This window comes from Drosophila suzukii, chromosome 3 (assembly GCF_043229965.1).
Source record: "Drosophila suzukii chromosome 3, CBGP_Dsuzu_IsoJpt1.0, whole genome shotgun sequence".
In the NCBI taxonomy this organism is placed as follows: domain Eukaryota; kingdom Metazoa; phylum Arthropoda; class Insecta; order Diptera; family Drosophilidae; genus Drosophila; species Drosophila suzukii.
Window position 1 is genome coordinate 74,609,375 of NC_092082.1, and position 12,135 is coordinate 74,621,509.

A 12,135-nucleotide genomic window follows, 5' to 3' on the forward strand; every position below is an offset into this window, starting at 1 on the left:
TATATCAGCGCGCACATAGTTCGTATCCCATTTTAAAAGTTGGCGCCAAATTTTCTTTAAAAGCCCAAAAGTATTAGGCAACCCTGCTGTTGAGCTGTAAGACCATCGACAATAGTATCGATTCTAGGTCATCATGGCATGTATCGATACTTTCTATCGTTCAAGCTACGATACAACTTGTCGGCCCTGTTGAACGGAATTCACAAAGGTGGCAACTTCGCACGGAGTAAAATAAAATTGAAATTTATTTTATAAATTATAAGTTTAAGCACAAACGATGGCTGCCACCCCAAGCGCCCCGGGCAAGGCCGAAATGATCGACCTGACCAAGTTGAGTGCGGAACAGCTGCTGCAGATCAAGCAGGAGTTTGAGCAGGTGAGTTTCGCGTGTGAGTGTGCGATGAGTCAGGAGCGGGGAGGGAGGGGGTTCCAGAGCGGAGGGGCGCCGCAAATGGCACATGCTTCCTAAAACCACCAATTTATGTGATTCCCAGGAGATGACCAACATACAGGACTCGCTGTCGACACTGCACGGCTGCAAGGCCAAGTATGCCGGCTCCAAGGAGGCCCTGGAAACGTTCCACTCTGATTGGGAGAACCGCGAGATCCTGGTCCCTCTGACCAGCAGCATGTACGTGCCAGGACGCGTCAAGGATCTCAACAATTTTGTTATTGACATCGGCACCGGCTACTACATCGAAAAGGTACTACTTGAATATTTAAAACGTACCATCTGGTCTTAACATCTGTTTCTTTAACAGGATTTGGACGGCTCCAAGGACTACTTCAAGCGTCGCGTGGAGTACGTGCAGGAGCAGATCGAGAAAATCGAGAAGATCCACCTGCAGAAGACGCGCTTCCTCAACTCTGTGATCGGCGTGCTGGAGCTGAAGCAGGCGGCCGCCGCCAAGCTGCAGGCCCAGCAGCAATCCCAGTCGGCCCAGAACTCCTAAGACCACGCTGGACCATAGAGACAGACACAGAGAGCATTAAATTATTAAACTTATAAACGAGATGTGTGCATTTAATTAACGTAGTTTATTAAATTGTTCAGCTACTTCTTGGCTTCCTCCAGGGCCACGGTGAGAACCTTAAGTTTCTGTTCGTACGCAGACTTTAGATCCTGTAAGGGAAGAATGTATAAATGGCGTTAAGTAACATGCTGTCAACCTAACGCACCTTGAATATCCTGGACTGGGTGTCGTACTCCGAACGCAGCTTATCGTACACTCCCTTCGAGATGAGCAGCTTCTTTTCTGTAAGCAGACACTTGTCCTGCTCGGCCTTGATCCACAGCTGGCTCTTCTCCAGACGCGCCTGCGTGTGCTCACACTCGGCGGTCTTCAGCTGCAGCATGTCCTTGGTCACCTGCAGCACATCCTTAACCGTCTCCACCTGGGTCTTTAGCACGGCTATCTGCTGCTCTTGCTGTTTGTTCACCTTGGTCTTTTCGAACAGCAGTGTTTTGGCTTTCAGCAGCAGCTCCTCCTGTTCTTGCCGGGACTTGGGTGCATCTGTGCCGCCCAGCATGACGGATTGCTTGAGGGACTGCTCCAGCTGGACCACTCGCCTCTTTAACCGCTCATTCTCCACCTTGGCTTCCTGCAATCAGGGTCAGTGAATGGGTGCACCCCATGGAAACAGGTCAACTAACCTCAAAGTCTTTGCGGAGTGCCCCAATTCGCTTGCGGGACTCCTCTAGCAGCGCCTGCTTTTCGCTTTCCAACGTGAAAACCATGTCGAGCAGTTCATTTTGCGGCTGCTGCGGCGGATGCACTTCCTCCTGGCCATTGACTGTGACATTGTTGTTCACATCGCCGCCAATGGCTCCCTCCTCGATATTATCGGACATTTTAATGGAGAAAACTTTTTAAATCTAAAAAACTCGTTGAGCAATGTGCGTTTTCCGTGCCTTTGGGTTGTGTTTTCTTTTTGTATTAATAGACCAAATAGATGCAGACGCTATTTATAGGATATCCCACTCTCCGGCTCGCTCTCTGCCTGCTCTGCTCTGCACTAGATCACTCTCCCGAAATAACAAACCAAATTCCTCCAGTTTAGTTTGCGCCTCAGCGTATTCTGAAGTTCAATTTATTATACATTGAAGCGTGAATGAGAAAGGATTAAGGATGTGCGGTGTTAATACAGATCGCGTCGGGCAACACAATTAAATTGTTGTTACAATCAAATGGGGCGACAATTGAAAGTGAGTGATTTGATTAAAATTAAATGCCTAAACAAAGTAGAAGAAATGTGCTTCGCTCGCAGAGGAGAATGTCTAACCGTCCAGCTCGCCGGCGGCGCAGGCATCGGCGTAGCTCTTGCCGCTCTTGTCCTCCGGGTTCAGCTTGATCATGTCGTCAATGCGCAAAATGGTGATGGCAGCCTCCGTGGCGAACTTCAGCGACTTGATCTTGGACATGGCCGGCTCTAGCACACCAGCCTTCTTGTTGTCCCTGACCACACCCTCGATCAGATCCAGGCCAGTCCACTTAAGGTCCGAGCGCTCGGGTTTCGTCTGGCTGGAGTTGTGGTAGGAGCGCAGCTTGGCTACCAGATCCGTGGCATCCTTGGCCGCGTTCACGGACAAAGTCTTGGGAATGACCAAAAGCGACTTGGCGAACTCGGCGATGGCCAACTGTTCGCGGGAGGCCAGCGAGGTAGCGAAGTTCTCCAGGTAGATGGACAGGGCGGCTTCCACGCAGCCGCCGCCGGCCACCACCTTCTTGCTCTCCAGCACACGCTTAACCACGCACAGGGCGTCGTGGACGGAGCGCTCCATCTCATCACAGTAGAAGTCGTTGGGGCCACGCAGGATAATGGAAGCAGCAGCACTGAGATAGGATGTTAATGTAGTAATTGAAACCCTTTATTGGCAGGCTAATGTCTGTACTTACCGCGCCTTTGTGCCCTTGATGAGAATAAGCTCATCGTCGCAGATGCGCTCCTGAGCAACCTCGGCGGCCTCGCCCACCATGGAGGCATCGAAGCTCTCCTCGCCGTCCATGTTGGTCAGCGAGGTAAGGAAGGCGGCGCCAGTGGCCTTGGCAATGATCTTCAGATCACTCTTCTTCACACGTCGCACAGCCATGGCTCCAGCCTCAACGAAGTACTTCATGCACAGATCATCGACTCCGCCGCTGACGAGAACCACATTGACACCGGTGCCCAGGATCATGTTGATGCGCTCCTTGGTGATGTCCAGTTCGCGGGCACGGATGGCCTCCAGCTTGTCGGGGTCGTTGATCAGCACCTGGACGCCCATCTTCATCTTGGTCTTCTGCAGCGAGAAGTCCAGGCAGGCGATCTTGGCGTTCACAATCTTCTTGGGCATCTGCTGGGAGGCAATGGTGCAGTTCAGGGCATACCCAGGAATCAGCACGGATTCCCTGGCAGACTTGCCATGGGCCTTCAGGACATTGATGGCCTTGATCGAGTAAGCTGTCTGTCCACGGGGATCTGTGATCTTCACCGACTGGGCGGCGTCCACAACCATGGCGGAGAAGAATTCGGCGTCGGCGCCAATGATTTTGGAGCTCATCGAGGTCTTGGCAATGTTGACCAGGGTATCGCGACCTAGCTCATCCACGGGGGCGGTCAGGTGCTCCGAGATGTACTTGCAGGCCTCTTTGCAGGCAATGCGGTATCCCGAGATGATGGAGGTGGGGTGGATCTTCTGCTTGACCAGTTCATCGGCGTTCTTCAGCAGCTCGGCGGCCAGGATGACCACAGAGGTGGTGCCATCGCCGACCTCCTCGTCCTGCAGCTGAGCCAGCTCAACCAGAACCCTTAACATTATTAAATTAGTATGTGCTTAAGAGGTTTTCCTGCCCAACAACTCACTTGGCAGCCGGGTGCTCCACCTCCAGCAGTCGCAGAATGGTGGCTCCATCGTTGGTCACTGTGACATCGCCGATGTCGTCCACCAGCATCTTGTCCAGACCCACGGGTCCCAGAGAGCTCTTCACGATGTTCGATATGGACAGAGCAGCCATAACTGAAAGGACATGGAATCGCAGTTGCAGTCATAACCTCAAACTGAAAGGGGGTCGTCTATTAGGGCTTGTATGTTCCCAAGTTTAAGGTGTTTTAAGAAAACCGATTAAACTCTAATAGAACCACTCTCCCCCGATTTTCTTCCGGAACATTCTCCATGCAGAGCATGACCACCCGATGAGTAAGAAACGTGCTCCGCCGGCAGACGCACCGCAGATGTTGACAAAACCCGGGATTCTCACCGTTCTGTGTGCGCACCGATGCGCCGGACTGGCGGGTGCCAGCAATGGACAAAGGAGAGGCCAAGGTCGACATTTTCTTCTGGGTTTCGGCAACTTTTAATAAAAAACGAGATAAATCAAATACGCTGAAAACCGCACGTTAAACCGCCTGACTCACTTTAGTGGGACCGCGTTCAGCTTAAAGAAACATGCATGCATTCTTTTTTAAATATTCCAAACGGTCACTTTACGTGCAATTTTTGAATCTACGTAAATATTCTTTTTGCTTTTATTTCACTATCCAGTCATTTAAATGAGCTCTAAACATATTTTTTTCGAACTTAGTTATTAACCAAGCGGTCTAATGTTCAATTAATCATAAAGTTTTTTTCAACGTTGCCGACATTTAAAGCCACCCTTAAGATATCGATGGTTATCGATAACCGTCGTTCGGTCTTTAGAAGTTTCTCTTAGCAGCCCTGGTTGTAACGTATATTTAAATTTAGGTGGTAACTTGTATTCTAACTTATTTGTTTTATGAATTGGATCCGTCGCTCTTGATTTATTAGAGAATTGACTTTGTAAAATATGGTTCCAAAAATGGGGACCCACCAAAACTATTTCTAATTCTAATGAAATGTTCTTAATGTAAAAATACCCCTTTTGGGTACTCTGTTCTTTGGTAGTAACGTAGTAGGCTGGGAAGTTGATTTCGTTTCCGTAGTCTTGTCGACTATAGAATTTTATCATTCCACTTCTAGATCTCAACGATTCAAAGTCAAAATCAAGTTTTCCAATATTTTGTATAAATAATTTTTTAGAGTTAAAATTGTTGTGTAAGATCCGATCATTCTAGTTTTTACCTTTCCTAATGTTTAACCATGTTTAGATAAACAATGTCATCCCGTGCAGCTCGACCCAAAAGACCCGTATCTGCCTTCCTGTTGTGGTTGAATTCTTCCGGGCGTGAGATCATCAAATCTGAGCACCCCGAGCTTAAGGTCCCGGAAGTGTCTGTCAAGGGCGGTGAGTTATGGCGCAACATGGCGGCTGAGGATAAGTCCGTATGGCAGGAGTCTGCCTCCGTGGCAATGGCAAAATATAAGGAGGAGGTGGAGCAGTGGAAGTTTCAGGTGGAACTGGAGATGCATGGCGTTCCTGCTCCTTCGCCCTCTCGATTCCCAGACTCCTCAAAACGGGACACTCTCTTTGTGTACGACAGCAAGGATAAATCGTTTTCTCCGATCTGCAGGGATTGTTACTTAAACTTGCAGTGCTCTGATTAGAGGTCGTCCTGGCTTTGATACTCTTCTAAATTTCTGTCTTGGTCCGTCTCGCTTCCAAATGTAAAGTTTCAGAGAAGTTCTTGCAAAAGAATTAAACTTAGTTTTTGACTCTAAGTGTACGGTGTTGATTTATTTATAATTTTTTACAGCACTGTTGGATTAATTAATTGCTATTGTTACATGCTAAACTTCTCACAGTATGCATCCTCTTTTTGATTAAAACATCACCTTTAAAAAGTTAAATAATAGGTGGAAAAAGGTTTCCAAAATCTTAAACTGCACAAAATTGATATTTGTAAAAAATTATTCAAAATACCATAAGTTGATCAAAGGATAGCAATAGAAAAAAGAAAACACAAATTTTTTAAGAATTTACAGTATTTAATGTCAAATTGTTCAATGATGCGGCACCGTTTAAATAGGCTATTAAACATGTGATAACAGAATCCATTTTTCGGGAGTGCTTTCTATGTTAAAATGTGTCGTTTTTTTAAGAATAAATACGGTCATATATGCCCTATAGTTCTTCATTCAGTCGAACTGAATGTGCAGAGCAGGTTCATTTTATTTGATACGTTTGTTTTTGGGTTTCCCGAAGTCTTAAAAATATGAAGTCGATCACTTTATATTTAATTTTGTCGGTTTTGCTATCGGCCAAACTAAGTCTCATCGATGCAGCCCCACATAAGGATTTTCACCAGCTTCTCCAGCCCATGATCGACCACTTTGAGGAGTTTAAACGAAAGGCCGACAGAAACGATAACCTGGATGGGACCATAACTGATTTAAAAAAGGATATTAAACTTTTAAAAAGTGAGCTAGCAGTGGCTGATGTTCAAATCAAGGTGAAAAAAGACATCATACGTGTGCAAGATGAAAAAATCAGTAAACTACTAAAAAATAATGATGAAAGCGTAAATGCATTAAATGAAAATATTAGAGACTTAAAGAATCAGTTAAATATAGCTCAAGATGAAATTGCTAGCAAAAACATATTATTAAATCAACAAATTAATGAAAGCATGGACAAAAAAGCTCAGCTAAATAACCAAATCACTGATCTAAGTGAACAACTGCAGAACTTGAACAGTGAGTGGGAAATTGCTAAAGAAGTTATCGAAACGAAAGAAGAGGACATAAATCTAAAAAGCAATGTAATCCTAAGGCAAAATGAACTGCTTATAAACAAAGAGATTCGCATCGGAGAATTAAACGATCTGATTTTGCTAAAAGATAAAGAAATCGAAAGCAAAAACGAAGCAGTAGAGCGTATACGTGTATTCCTTGATAATATAAATAAGATTAAACTGATCTGATCCGATCTGATTTTGTATGTTGGTGCCATCACTCTTGTAGGTATTTATAATTTATTTCAAATTTCATGTACTGGAACACTAAAAAAATATATTTATAGATTTTTCTATGAAGACAATACAGATGATCACAACAAAGCGACAGAAGATAATGTTGAGATTGCCGGGGGTTCCCTTGTTGAGCTGAAATACAATACACAATAAATCCAATATTCATATACAGTCAATAATATCGAGTATCAGAGAAAATGTTATTTCCAATAATTTGAAAAATATGTTTGCATAATTTAATAAATACATTAGTGTGTATGTATCATCAAGTGGTGAATGCGTTTTAATGCCATTAATCAACAGTACTTATCAACGGAATTGTCTGGCTTCGAAAAAACATTTATTTATTGCTCTTAACAGCATTCGGCACATAGGCAAAAGGTCAAAGCAATAATTTAAGAACATATATTCTTGGGTTTTTCCAGATGGGTACTAAAAGAGACGAACTTTTTGCACAGTTTTATGTAATATTCCAACATTACCATTTATTTAGAAAAACAGAATTCTTTGGATTCTCTGTACGGTATAATCAGAGATTTTATAGACTAACAAAATATTTCAGGGTTTTTTTTAAGAGCTGTCACTTCATTCGCAATCATTTCCTAGAATTCGATTTCTGCTGACAGGCTGCTGGGTCTCGCTTATTGATAGCGCCAATCCAATCAACCTTGATAAAGAATATTTACTCGAAATAATGTTCTGTTTTTATGTGACAAAACTTGTTTTTAATTTTTAATTTAAACTCTTTCAATTTTGTATTATTATCAGCAATTTTAATAATGATTTGAAATTTTCATCCAGCACCGTAGAAACTTGTTCTATCCCAACAAGTGCGCAAAGAAATCTTTGCTTTTGCTTGCTTTCACTTTGTCTTTCACCTTTTCTCCCTTCTGCTGTTTTAGCCAAAAGCTAATTTGGCTTTTTGTTCTCTTTGCCGGCACATCGTGCAATGTTTTTGTTCTGGCTGGTTTTTCCAGCTCCATGCAATTAAAGCTGCCAGCTCCTGGTACTTTTTTCTATCTCTCTTGCTGGCTTCTGCTGTTGGCAACCAAGACTTTTGTGGAACCAAGACTAAGTGTCTTAACAATTTAGGGCGCTATAGTAGTATCAAATCATATGCACATTTTATTAAGATTATTAAAAAAAAGGATATTAAACTCATATAATAAACTCATATACCTTTTTTTTTTCTTATAACTTCTTAATAAATTATTAATAACACTTAAGCTTTGGAAATTGACTTTTTTATTGTTGTTTAGATGTCCTATTTTATTGCAAACCATTGTTTGGCAGGACTTTGGTGTATTGGCAATGGGTACACCTACAGCTGATAATTGCAGTGGAAAAAACAGCAATGCCTCCTGCAATAAAAGTCACAATGGCGACAGCTCACGACACATTGCCCGGCATACCACCCCCACCTCCTCCCACTTTCACCTTTCTTCCTCCTCCCCAGTGTGTGTGTGTGTGTGTGTGGTTGTGGGTGAGAGTGATTGACGGCCGGCGGGCTTTCCGTGTGTAGTTATTGTTGAATTCAATTTGCCGTAAATGTATTGTTGGCCTGACTCGGCGCTCGGGACTTGTGGTCGCTTCTGTTGCCTTTGGTTACAGCTCATTAGCAGCAGCGCACTCACACACGCACACCCAACCGACTTCTACACAACCACTTCTACAAACAAGCGCAGATAACGCCTTCGGTTAACTTGAATTCTACGAAGTCGGAAGAGCCACGATCGCACAAAAATAGTGTACAGTAACCATGGACTTATTCTAATTAACAGACCCCATGTTCTGCTTAGAAACCATCTACTTACGTACTCCTAAACATTTCAGTATTACCAACAAATTGCAACACTTCTAAAGATTTAATGGTATATAATTCCCAATAAAAATACCAAATTTAACATCTTAAGATAATATTTTCTGTACTGACTAATGGATTTTTATATTTTATTTCTAAATATTTGAAATTAAGAACGTTAGTCAACTTTGGCAAGCCAAAGATGGTATATTAGTATAGGTATATTGAAGATTTGTTAATTAATATTGTGATAAGTACCTATACTTTCAATTAGTATTGTTTTAAAAGAAAATATGAAATATATTTAACAGCGAAATATGTAAAATGTTACTATATACAACCCGGATACATTATAATTTGTAATACCCTTTCTTCTGTATTGACCATTTTTCTTTAGTACCTAGGCATTTTTTATCCTTTTTATTTTGTAATAAAAAATACTTTTATTTGTAATACCCTATTTTTCTGTATTGACCATTTTTTCTTTAGTACTTAGGTATTTTTTATCCTAGTGTTTGATTTATCGAGGCTTGACCGTACAAGCAACGGCCATTAAGTCCGACTGTGAGCAAACAATTCCGATTGATTTATTGTCGCAATGGTTAATACGATTAAGCGATGGTGTGTACAATACAAGTGAAACAAAGGCCCAGTGTTCGGTGGCCATCACAATGGGGCTCACCTGTACCTTTGTGTGCGTTTGTGTGTGTGTGTGTGTGTGTGTATTATGCCATCGCACATGTGTGCGCGGGCTGGAGCTCAGCGGCTTTAATTGCCAGTCGGTTGGGCTCAGTTTGTCTCGCCGTGTGGCTGTAGCTGTGGATGTGGCTGGGATTTATGCTTGTTCTACATGCATGTTGTACAAACAATTTAGCTGTAACTGCGACACACACACACACGCAGGCCTGCCTCAACACTCACACACACGTACGATGGGGACTCAGTATGCGTGCTGGACGACCTCCATTTAACACCAAACGTGTCATTTGTGGCCATTTGCTGGTTGTACATACATATATCTGCGCCTGTGTATGTGTGCTTTACGAGGCTCTGGCTGCGTTTTGTGGTCTATTAAGTGGCTCGCACTAAACCAAAAAATATGCCATCATCTTTATGCGACGTGTGCAACACGGCGTATGAGCGTTATGCCTCAAGTGAGCAACAAGCGCCGGCGAATATATATATTATACTGTGGAATACCCGTTCGTAAAGCTTAAGTTCCCATTGGATGGCCACTAAAATGCCTGAGTGCACTGGGTAACTGGAAAGGGAGTCTGTATATAAACTAAAGTTCATTAAAAGTAAAATCGGAGTACTTCACAGATATGGCAGCACAAAGTTGTGATACTCTTCTTTTGGAGAGGCAGTAAAACAAAAGGTTGTATTTACCTAAACTACTTACCTCGAATGATGGCTTATCTAGATTCACAATTTTAGGGCTCTAATTAATCCACCTCTTCTGAATTGGCATCCCCATAATACCCCCGAGACCGAAGAGTATAATAAAAGCAGTGAGGGATAAAGGAGCTTTACAGCGAGGGATGATAAGGACAAGAATTCCAGGTACTTGGTAAAAAGTATTTGTAGGGAAGTTGAAAGAATATTTTGCACAGTTTCAAAAACATGAGATAAGCACAAATATAGTATATAATTTATTCTATTCCCGAAAAGCAAATTTAGTGAGTCATCCGTTTTCGAGCGATAAGAGTACAACAAATATGTTTTGATTCGGATTCAAATCAAACAAATAAGGTTCTAGAAGGTAAATCCCATTTTTCAAGGCCAATCTTAACAGTACAATCTTTTGGGTACTGATTTCTGAGATCTGTAAGGTACCAAAACATCGAACTAGGTACAGCCACGTAGACACCGCTCATCACTGTCCAAGGAGAAGATGTTTATGACCCTGCCCGCTGTGCATGCAACAGGGGCGGAGACGGCGGGTTCGGCGGAGAAAGCTGAAATGTCGACGGCTTCGCCTACGCCTGAGATAAAGGCGTCCAAGAAAACTTTCTCCCGCCGCCGGAAACGAAGCGAAGCAACAGTGGAACACCAAACCAAGCCAACAGACACCGCCTGCCACATGTATGGGTTGCAAGAAGCTGTCTATCTGCGCTTAAGCCCGCTCCGGGTTATGTGAGTGTATTAAAAGTACATAAAAAGCTGGCCAGGAATAGCAATGCCCGGTGGCCTGGCACGGCTTTGGCGGAGAAAGTGAGCAGCTCGCCAATGCTGTGAGCGATGCACAGATAAACAAATAAACAAATTAATAAAAGGCAAATAACGAAACAGGACGGGAACACGAGTCATAAATTAAATAGCAACAGCGAAAATTACTTATCCAAAGGCGACTCCAAAACTCCAGGCGAGTCTGAGAAAATTGTCCTCTTTGCGTTGTGGCTGTCAATTTTTCGTAGCATACACACAGGCGCGGGCCCTCGACAAAAAGTTTGGTAGAAGAAAGAAAGAAGCCTGCCAGGCAGGGAACATGTTGTGGCAGGAGCAACTGGGTGCCAGCACGAATAATCTACTAGCGATTTATTCGAGACGGAGTCGGAGTCGACTCCGCTGCCCCGGCTGCTATTTTGGTTACTTCTTTTATACACAAGTACCTTTGTATTCTAGGGTGTATTGGATTCCTGGAAATTATAATATATTACTGACAAATACTGAAAATGTTCTGTTTAAAATATGTACAAGGAAAATTAAAATTAAGCTAAATATAGAATATGTTTCTTAAAAGAAGTTTATCTGAAAATATATACAAAAATATTCAAATAATATCTATTCAAAGTTAGTTTTAGGCTCAGCTGCTATTTTGGCTTAAAGGGTGTATTGGATTCTTGGATATTATAATATATTTCTGACAAATATTGAAAGAATAATCTTTAAAGTACAAGGAAATTAAATATAATATAAAATATTTTTCTTTAAAGATTTTATAGTTACTCTTACAAAAATGATAAAACAATATATAAACATAGTTCCAAAATAAATACCTTTTAGACCCCAGCTGATATTTTAATTACTTCCTTTATACGAAAATACCCGTATTGAATTCTTGAATATTATAACGCATTTTGTACTTTTAGATGGAAGTTCTTCCAAGTAAGTGCTAGGGAAAAACTGAAAAGCTTATCTTAAAGTCATGTTCTTGATATATTTATATTTTTCAGCAAAGCTTTTATAGTTCCCCAGATAATACATAATAATTAACATAAAATTTCTAAATATAGTAAACAAGTCTGGTTATGAACAAATCCAACGAAGTATGTGGAGATTTAAAAATACCCTGGGGACTTTAAGGAATCCAATAGTCGGGTCACTCGACCGTGGCATTCTTTCTTGTTCATATTTCTAATTCAGCTTACTTTCCACCAACAACCGATGGAACCATGGAACCGACGATGACGACGCCGCAGTCGCTCGGATCCACCATCGTTTTCGTGATGGGGACTCGGCTCCTG

At 42.4% G+C, this 12,135-nt stretch overlaps 4 protein-coding genes across 4 annotated transcripts; 2 read left to right on the plus strand and 2 right to left on the minus strand.

Annotated features, from left to right (window-relative positions):
• Positions 1–155: 155 nt before the first annotated feature.
• Positions 156–1,095, plus strand: Pfdn5 (prefoldin 5). The gene is made up of 3 exons (XM_065865783.2): positions 156–376; positions 495–704; positions 762–1,095. The coding sequence occupies exons 1-3, from the start codon at positions 278–280 to the stop codon at positions 951–953; spliced, it is 501 nt and encodes a 166-aa protein (XP_065721855.2). The 5' UTR covers positions 156–277; the 3' UTR covers positions 954–1,095.
• LOC108012182 (tropomyosin Por p 1.0101) lies at positions 1,020–1,942 on the minus strand. The gene is made up of 3 exons (XM_065865782.2): positions 1,655–1,942; positions 1,180–1,602; positions 1,020–1,123 (listed from the first exon to the last, which is right to left on the minus strand). Exons 1-3 carry the CDS (start codon positions 1,850–1,852, stop codon positions 1,055–1,057), a joined length of 690 nt encoding a protein of 229 aa, XP_065721854.2. The 5' UTR covers positions 1,853–1,942; the 3' UTR covers positions 1,020–1,054.
• A 109-nt stretch (positions 1,943–2,051) lies between these two features.
• Positions 2,052–4,401, minus strand: CCT1 (chaperonin containing TCP1 subunit 1). Its single transcript, XM_065865781.2, has 4 exons — positions 4,239–4,401; positions 3,844–3,997; positions 2,898–3,788; positions 2,052–2,834 (listed from the first exon to the last, which is right to left on the minus strand). Exons 1-4 carry the CDS (start codon positions 4,309–4,311, stop codon positions 2,279–2,281), a joined length of 1,674 nt encoding a protein of 557 aa, XP_065721853.1. The 5' UTR covers positions 4,312–4,401; the 3' UTR covers positions 2,052–2,278.
• Positions 4,402–4,903: 502 nt separating this feature from the next.
• tHMG2 (testis-enriched HMG-box-containing protein 2) lies at positions 4,904–7,136 on the plus strand. Its single transcript, XM_017088829.4, has 3 exons — positions 4,904–5,053; positions 5,107–6,859; positions 6,918–7,136. Exon 2 carries the CDS (start codon positions 5,114–5,116, stop codon positions 5,501–5,503), a length of 390 nt encoding a protein of 129 aa, XP_016944318.3. The 5' UTR covers positions 4,904–5,053; positions 5,107–5,113; the 3' UTR covers positions 5,504–6,859; positions 6,918–7,136.
• Positions 7,137–12,135: the final 4,999 nt, after the last annotated feature.

Excerpts from the sequence above, each read along its gene's own strand:
- Pfdn5 (XM_065865783.2), top strand. The coding sequence starts at position 278 with ATGGCTGCCACCCCAAGCGCCCCGGGCAAGGCCGAAATGATCGACCTG. Across the intron at positions 377-494 it reads TCAAGCAGGAGTTTGAGCAG|GAGATGACCAACATACAGGA; the intron begins GTGAGTTTCGCG and ends TGTGATTCCCAG. Across the intron at positions 705-761 it reads CCGGCTACTACATCGAAAAG|GATTTGGACGGCTCCAAGGA; the intron begins GTACTACTTGAA and ends TTTCTTTAACAG.
- LOC108012182 (XM_065865782.2), bottom strand. The coding sequence starts at position 1,852 with ATGTCCGATAATATCGAGGAGGGAGCCATTGGCGGCGATGTGAACAAC. Across the intron at positions 1,603-1,654 it reads CACTCCGCAAAGACTTTGAG|GAAGCCAAGGTGGAGAATGA; the intron begins GTTAGTTGACCT and ends CCCTGATTGCAG. Across the intron at positions 1,124-1,179 it reads CCCAGTCCAGGATATTCAAG|GATCTAAAGTCTGCGTACGA; the intron begins GTGCGTTAGGTT and ends CTTCCCTTACAG.
- CCT1 (XM_065865781.2), bottom strand. The coding sequence starts at position 4,311 with ATGTCGACCTTGGCCTCTCCTTTGTCCATTGCTGGCACCCGCCAGTCC. Across the intron at positions 3,998-4,238 it reads ATCGGTGCGCACACAGAACG|TTATGGCTGCTCTGTCCATA; the intron begins GTGAGAATCCCG and ends ATGTCCTTTCAG. Across the intron at positions 3,789-3,843 it reads GTGGAGCACCCGGCTGCCAA|GGTTCTGGTTGAGCTGGCTC; the intron begins GTGAGTTGTTGG and ends AATAATGTTAAG.
- tHMG2 (XM_017088829.4), top strand. The coding sequence starts at position 5,114 with ATGTCATCCCGTGCAGCTCGACCCAAAAGACCCGTATCTGCCTTCCTG.